Raw genomic sequence first — 7,473 nt, 5'->3', positions numbered from 1 at the left:
ATTCACTTTGAATAAATAGTATTAAAATACACACTAATAACCAATGCCAGCTCAAATTAGCATTTTATTTATTATTTTTTAGAATTTTTTTTAGAGCCTATTGATTTTATTGTATATAGTTCTAATTATATTGAGAACTTTTGTGACTTTTTAGGATAAGGCTAGACAACTTGTAATGAAACATAATACGAAGAGAAAAAGAGATATGGAAGTCACAAATAATCGTAAAGTTACTTCTTATTGTAAGAGATTTCAAGGTGATAAGAGAAGTAGGACAGCACTTGTAGGATTTTCAAAGAATTTAGCATTGTTAGAGATGCAATCTTATATCGCCCATCAAGATTGGAAGCATGCATTAAATTTATTTCCTAGACTTCTCGAATGTCCTATTGAATTGGAGCCTTTAATATGGAGATACGCATTTATAATTTTATTGCATACGAATGATCCATTACATCTCCATCAATTTTTCAGTCAGTGCATTGGTAGTCACAGTTCAAATAACAGCATTTTATTAAAAAAGTTATTGTTATTACCTTTAGAAGATGATAATTCAAGGTAGTCTATTACATTATATTGGCATATTCGTGTTAAGTCAATATACAGTATTTGTCAGATACAAATCTTTGTACAATTGTATTACACCTGATTATACTATATGCTGTAGTACAAGCTCCTCATGTTCTTTAATAGTGCCTCGAGCAATTATTTTTATACATAATTATAACTATACATAAACATTGAATAAAAAAGCAATTGATGAAATTATGTTTCAAGTATGTACAGTCATATATCTTTGTGATAATCTTACACACTTTTCATTCATTGTTATCAATTTCTGTCTGTAATTTACTGATGTAACCATAATTTTACGATAAGAACGACTTGTGATACTTATATAATTCTATTAATAGAGATATATTATTTACAAATATCTTTTGATTATATTTGTTCAAGCACTCATAGTAGTACTGATACTTAAAAAATCTTGAAACCAATGTTTTAATTTTTACAATGTTTAAAAGGAATTTACTGGAAATAATATATTTCTGTGTGTCGCGCGCGCGTATATGATATTACTGATACGATTGTTAATATTTTTGTATATACAAATCTGTATATTAGCTAAACCAAACCAAGCCGTAGAAAAACGTTTAAAATGATGTAATAACTTCTTAATGTTATAATGATAGTGTCTGTTACATTAAATGAAATATTGATCACTAAATTAATCTCGATTAAAAAAATTGTATCGCATCTACATTATTCGCTTCTTCACAATCTAGTAAATTATGAAAAAGTTTACATTCTCTTTATAGTAATTATTTTTTTAACATATTATTTTGAATAATCGAAACACCTAATTTCTTGTCCATTGAATCAATATTCTTTGATCTGGTTTGATCAACGTTATGAAATTATACACTTAATACTATTATTGTTCCAGAATATGTTCCAGAATGAGATAACAGTAATGTGGAACATAAAGCAATAAATCCATATGCCAAACATTAACAAACTTATTACCGTCGTTACTTGGATATGTCAATATACGATATTTTTATCTTTATGATATAACAATCTGATAACGCACGAATGTTGATGATGATCAAACATACATACATATATCCATGCATTCATACATATATACATACATACATATATATATGTATGTACGTACATATATATAGATATATATATGACAAATTGGTGCAGCAATTGCAGTAATAAATAGATGAATGAAAGAGAAGTAAGATAAACGCTGGTCAGTCAAGGGGTAAATGAACACGTGAATCACTAGCTGCTAATTTAACGAGTGTCTTCTTTACCCTAAGTATGGGTAGTCTGGCCGCTGGTTTCCCATGCCAACATTCTCGCATTAATTTCCCCATTCCAGCTAATGTCTGCAAAAGTAGTATTCAACTTCATTATTTGTGCTAATGTAAGTGATAAATTCAAACTTGATCTAATTGCTTTAATTGTTTCATTCTGATAAAATATATTAAATATAATAATGAAAAAATGTACCGGGTCAGAATGCGACCTATTAGGAAGAGATGGCCTTCTCTGGTCAAATGAGACCAATTTACGCATTTCTTCTATGGAGGGTTCTTGATTACTGCTTGGCAACCATTCACTGTATGGCATTGCATATTCTAAGGCTACACCATTACTTATGCATCTACGACAGACTTCCCATAGTATCAATCCTAAACTGTAGATATCAGCTCGTTTAAAGCTCTCTAAACATTCGACGTTTACCCTGGAAATGTAAAATGAGCACATTGAGATTTAGCCAACTTATTCCAATGTAAAGAAAGCAATTAATTTACGTTTGCTCAAGAATTTCAGGACTCATGTAGCGTTTTGTGCCTTGTCGTAAATCAACTCTGTCTGCTATGAGACGATCCTGAGTAGCTGCTAATGCGAAATCGGCAATTACACAACCACCATTAGTTTTGACAAGGATATTCTTCGATTTAAGATTACGATGAGCCATAGCTGGCTTTCCTTTGGTTCCATGGATTTCCGTGTGCAGATAAAGTAAACCGTTCGCAATACTCAGACAAATATTGAGCGTTTGATGAGGCGTCAATGGATGTGGCGACCGATTAAGATGATCAAAGAGCGAACCGAGAGGATGATACTGCACTACCAACCAGAGTTGAGTGCAACTGGCTCTACTGGTCATATCGCTACCAATATATCCTAGGATATTGTCATGTCTGGATGGTAATAGTTGAGAGTAAACCTCGGTCTCTCGAGCCCATGCAGCTTCGTCTCGTGAGAAGTAAATTTTTACAGCTACATTTTCACCATGCCAAACTCCTCTCCACACTTCTCCACCAAATCCTCCACTGCTACCACTACCGAGACACTCTACTAACGCTACTTGCTTAGCTAAAGTTCTTTGTACTAACAAGGGTAATCCAGAACCAGAACCACTGGTCAAACTTCGTCCATCTAAGTACTCCTATAAAAATAATTGGCACTAGTTAAAATTAACTTGTATTGCTTGTCATGTAATAAATATGAGAAAATAACGCACTTTAAGTGTACTATCACCAGCAGCTGTTGCTCTAAGCTCATGTGAATGATAAGTGGCAGATGATGTAGGCGAAGAAAATGAGAAATGCAACATAGATGATGGCTCAATTTCAGAATCAAGAATAAGCTTATTCCGGCGTGGGACCATAGGTCGTTTCCTTCTTACTCGATGCACAAATAGACAAAGTGCAATTCCTCCAAAAATAAGCATCCCAATCAGTAGAGCAAGAATCACAAATGTTAATCTTATTACATGATATTCCTTATCAGTATCTAAAAACAATGTCAAAGAAAATATGTATGAAAATCATTAAATAAATTCTATCATATTTAACGCAATTCAGTTTTACACAATTTTATCTTTTGTATCAACTTTGTTCAAAATTAATTATATAATATTTTAAATTATATCTCACTGGTTGAATCTTCCAACTTGGGATATGGACCAACATTACAAAAATCTGCTTGACAACACTCCACAGAGAATTGAATACTACCTGATAGCCCTCTAACATTTCTTTTATGTTGATCTGTATTTTGGTTATTTTCTTTATTACACATCATTAATTTATGTTCTTCTGATTTATAACAGCCACGGCTAACAAACTCTCTACCACTGATTTCTCTCATCCTAGATTTCCAACACTTTGGAATAAACAAACAAAAATTCGTTTATAGATGATAGACATGTACGAAAAAAAATGTATGTAAATTTGAAAAAACTAGATAGAAAAATATAAGTCTTTTTACAGTGATTGCATTGACGCAGATATTAGATTGCACACATTCGGAATCTTCACACATATAACATTTAAAACGTTTTTGACTGTTTATATTGAAATCAAGATTTGGATCCAAAGATTCAGGCGAATCAGATATCTCATCGTCAAAAGAAATGTCTTGTTCCTGCAAAGCAATCTCTCGTTCACCTAGAAAATTAACAATTAAATGACATGTAATATCCAATCAAATAAAATTTAAAAACGAATGTAAATAACTGAAAACAAATAATTATTCAGCATAATGCATTGACAAAAATAATTGTAAAGAAATTGGAAAAAAATTGCAATTGAGTTCAAGGACACGTACTGTACAATATAATAAATAAAAAAGTTTGATGTTATAAATGTCATAAAGAGGGAGAATAAAGAGACTTTATTAATCCATTAGCCAGAACTAAGCGACACAGATGTGCAACTCTATAATGAATTATCAAAGATAGAAATATGTATTTACATCAATTGCAACAGTTTATCATCTTCATACCTGAACATAATCTGAATGTCAACAAGAGTATGACATGCGTGATAAATATAGCATCCGCCATTTCTATGCGCGTCAAAACACTGGACTACACGATTCAAAGCGAAATTATACCAAAATGAATCTCTCGCGACCTTCGTACGGCACTCGTCATCCTCGTAGTTCTCTCTTACGACTCAGTAAAATTTATTCTCAAAAGCGTGGAAATAATTGTCATTCAAGTAACAAGCGTTCACTCTATTTATGTCCAACACATAGTTTCCTAGAGCATCGATGCGAGAACTCAAGCTGTATCATCCGATCATCGTATGATAGAATCGCGTGCTCATCTTGTAAGATAAAAGTAGGCCTAACTAGCTGCGAGCTAACGTACCATTTAATATTATTTAATCCGTTATTTAAACTTATATTTAATCTCTCACAGGTATATCAAACACAAATGTTAAAATGTCAGACACAATTTTGAGTCATGATGCACGAATATTTAGACGCGACACGAGTGTATCTATTGAGGAAATAAAAGACCAGAATTGGACCAATTGGGTTAAACTTGACTGATATTACAGTAATCTGATTGGCCGAATGTTAACTTTAAATTCTCGAATGTAATGTGAGAAAATGCTTTACACGAGCGATTAAGCTTAATTTTCATGTGTCGTTCTGTCAATCGAAATGCATCTGCGTTGCAATAGATATTAATTTATTTTAGTGAATTAATACGAGAATTTAATAAGAAAAGTGAAGAGATCTTCTGCCATTGCTCTCGATAGACATAATAAGCGTACGAAATAAAAGGAGATTTTCTAGATAAACTCATGAAGGTTGAGCTTAATTGTGCTCTCCCCGGAAGCGCTATTAGTAACCTTGGATAAAAAAACGTCGGGAAACATCTGATTCAAGATAGCAAGCACTGTGTACTTAATTTGACTTAATTGACTCGTATGTCTTCGTGTAACTCAAATATTAACGGAGGCCACCTTTATGGAGCTAATAATATTAGCGCGTGACATAGTTATGAAGCCGTTGCACTCGTAATCGGTTACGCTTGTTATGCTCTCGTTGAGATATATCATCGGTCCAAGTCTGATAATCGTAACCTTGAATGTATATTGCAATATATTGACGAGCGTAAATCGGCATCGGAGGTAAGGACGGAGAGTCTCGATCCATTGACTCCGCTTGATCCACGCGGGATAAGCGAGAGACCAGATAGAGTGAGAAAGAGAGAGAGAGAGAGAAAAAGAGAGCAGTGTGAGCAGAGAGGGTGTCAGGGAATAACTGGTGCTAACCTAAGATGCAAACATTTGTGAACGTTAACGTGTTTATATTATTACTGAGAATTTATTTATTATACTGGTCCCTTGGCACGGTAACGGCTAGCGGTGGAGCTCTTGATTCTACCCCGACCTTCCAAACTAGTGCCTCGAGCACTCCACATTCCAAAATAGCAGCTTTCTCTGCCACCCTTACCAATGGATTGGCCCAAGCGGTGGCTCATGAATCTGGTGAGAATCCTCCGTTTCAAAATTATTTATAATTGGAATGCCTAGCATCTGATTAACTTATTCTAGCTACAGATACCTGTAACGACGACCTAGCTTGCATAACTATGGCTTCTCACGATCGATTAGGTTTAGAAGCTATAAAATCTCTCCACAGTCAATTGGATGACGACGCCAATGGAAATGTCGATTTATCTGAATCTGACGATGTAAAGATATTTAGATTGCTTTAAAAAATATATTCTTACATTTGTAAGAACTGCTTATAAAGTAGATATATTTTTCACTTTGACAGTTTTTGAGAGAAGAGCTGCAGTATGAAGCTGGTTATGAACGAAGACAAAGAGCTTTCCATCACAATGATGATATGCAAATTAGTGTACGAGAACTCTGGGAAGCCTGGTTGCGATCAGAAGTATATTTTTTTATATCAATTTTTATGTAGATAGCAACACTTTGCTATCTACTGAGATTTTTTGTTGATATTTTACAGTAGTATTATACATATAAACAGTAGTATTATATATATGAAATATGATGGTGTATATACATTGTTATATTTCTACATGTTAGGTTCATAATTGGACTATAGAACAAACGTCAGAATGGTTAACTTCCAATGTTGAGCTTCCTCAATATGTTCCTACATTTATACAGCACCGTATAACAGGTGCTACGCTTCCTCGGTAAGTTTTGTTGTAATTAATAAAAGATAATGCGATGGGGGGGATATTCAATATATAATATATAAATATTTTTAAACAAAATTATTTTATTTTAGATTAGCAGTAAATAATATGCATTACCTTAGTAATGTTTTGGGTATCAAGGATCCTATTCACAAGCAAAAAATTGCTCTAAAAGCAATGGATGTTGTTCTTTTTGGTCCTCCTAAAGGTAATTATTTAATATTATGCTCTAGTATCGCTAGTATCATTTATTTAATATCTGATTTAAAACTATACTAAAATGTAATAATTAATAGATACTGGACACAACATCAAAGATTTGCTACTAGTTATATTATTATTTGGAGCACTTATTGGATGCTGGTTCATATATCAGCAAAAGAAAAATTCACAAAATCATCTTCATAGAATGATGAAGGACATGGAAAGTTTGCGTAAAGCAGAACTTGCGCTGGAAAATTTGCAGGTATTTTTTTAAAGATATATATTGAGATCTTAACAAAATTAGAAATAAATAAATATTAAGGTTGCATAATCAATTCCAGAAAGAACTAGAAAGAGCAAGAATGGAACAAGAAAGTGCAGCTACTGAAAAACAGAATTTGGAAAAACGTTTGCAAGATGAAAGTTTGGGATTGCATACTTCATATTCAGATCTTGAAGTATCACAATTGAAAGCGGAAATCGAAGTTAATATCGTCCTTTGTTTATTTTATATATACACATACCATATATGTAAATTAATATATTTTTAATCTCTATTAATTTATGTATTTTGCAGATGTTGAAGTTGGAATTACAGCGTGCTGAAGGTGAACTTGAAGATAGATGCTGGTCACCACCAGCTGGACTGCAGCATTGGCTGCAATTGACTCATGAAATTGAGAACAAAGCATATACTAATAAAAAGATAGGAGCTGAAAAACAACTTCAACAAGCACGTGAAGCGGTAAAAAAACAAATTTTTTTAT

The 7,473-nt window shown here is 33.0% G+C and overlaps 3 protein-coding genes across 5 annotated transcripts in view; 2 read left to right on the top strand and 1 right to left on the bottom strand.

Annotated features, from left to right (window-relative positions):
* The window catches only part of LOC108757320, a 2,237-nt gene extending 717 nt beyond the window's left edge, over positions 1 to 1,520 (top strand). Inside the window, exons 3-4 of the mRNA XM_018501808.1 lie at positions 155 to 558; positions 1,448 to 1,520. Coding sequence (XP_018357310.1) covers positions 155 to 558; positions 1,448 to 1,469 — 426 coding nt within the window. The 3' untranslated portion in view covers positions 1,470 to 1,520. The remainder of the gene's footprint in view (positions 1 to 154; positions 559 to 1,447) is intronic.
* A 229-nt stretch (positions 1,521 to 1,749) lies between these two features.
* On the bottom strand, positions 1,750 to 4,688 carry LOC108757319 (activin receptor type-1-like). The gene is made up of 7 exons (XM_018501807.1): positions 4,315 to 4,688; positions 3,799 to 3,977; positions 3,465 to 3,693; positions 3,050 to 3,321; positions 2,334 to 2,974; positions 2,029 to 2,263; positions 1,750 to 1,904 (listed from the first exon to the last, which is right to left on the bottom strand). The coding sequence occupies exons 1-7, from the start codon at positions 4,373 to 4,375 to the stop codon at positions 1,767 to 1,769; spliced, it is 1,755 nt and encodes a 584-aa protein (XP_018357309.1). The 5' UTR covers positions 4,376 to 4,688; the 3' UTR covers positions 1,750 to 1,766.
* Positions 4,689 to 5,026: 338 nt separating this feature from the next.
* LOC108757318 (stromal interaction molecule homolog) overlaps positions 5,027 to 7,473 on the top strand; it is a 7,875-nt gene continuing 5,428 nt past the window's right edge. The window contains exons 1-8 of one of the 3 annotated variants that reach the window (XM_018501805.1): positions 5,027 to 5,816; positions 5,889 to 6,022; positions 6,109 to 6,228; positions 6,387 to 6,499; positions 6,595 to 6,710; positions 6,799 to 6,968; positions 7,048 to 7,191; positions 7,284 to 7,451. In XM_018501805.1, the coding sequence (XP_018357307.1) occupies positions 5,606 to 5,816; positions 5,889 to 6,022; positions 6,109 to 6,228; positions 6,387 to 6,499; positions 6,595 to 6,710; positions 6,799 to 6,968; positions 7,048 to 7,191; positions 7,284 to 7,451 (1,176 nt within the window). In that variant the 5' untranslated portion in view covers positions 5,027 to 5,605. Of the gene's footprint in view, positions 5,817 to 5,882; positions 6,023 to 6,108; positions 6,229 to 6,386; positions 6,500 to 6,594; positions 6,711 to 6,798; positions 6,969 to 7,047; positions 7,192 to 7,283; positions 7,452 to 7,473 lie in introns of all 3 variants that reach the window. The other 2 variants (XM_018501806.1, XM_018501804.1) reach the window with 2 other exon arrangements.

This window comes from Trachymyrmex septentrionalis, unplaced genomic scaffold (genome assembly GCF_001594115.1).
Source record: "Trachymyrmex septentrionalis isolate Tsep2-gDNA-1 unplaced genomic scaffold, Tsep1.0 scaffold137, whole genome shotgun sequence".
In the NCBI taxonomy this organism is placed as follows: domain Eukaryota; kingdom Metazoa; phylum Arthropoda; class Insecta; order Hymenoptera; family Formicidae; genus Trachymyrmex; species Trachymyrmex septentrionalis.
Note: the sequence above shows the minus strand (reverse complement) of the source record. Positions and strands in the feature narration are given on the sequence as shown.

What these genes read in the sequence shown, in the direction of transcription:
- LOC108757319 (XM_018501807.1), bottom strand. Translation starts at nt 4,375, where the DNA reads ATGGCGGATGCTATATTTATCACGCATGTCATACTCTTGTTGACATTC. An exon ending in CAAGTTGGAAGATTCAACCA is followed by an intron (nt 3,322 to 3,464) that starts GTGAGATATAAT and finishes CATTGTTTTTAG; the next exon opens with ATACTGATAAGGAATATCAT. An exon ending in ATAGGTCGCATTCTGACCCG is followed by an intron (nt 1,905 to 2,028) that starts GTACATTTTTTC and finishes CTACTTTTGCAG; the next exon opens with ACATTAGCTGGAATGGGGAA.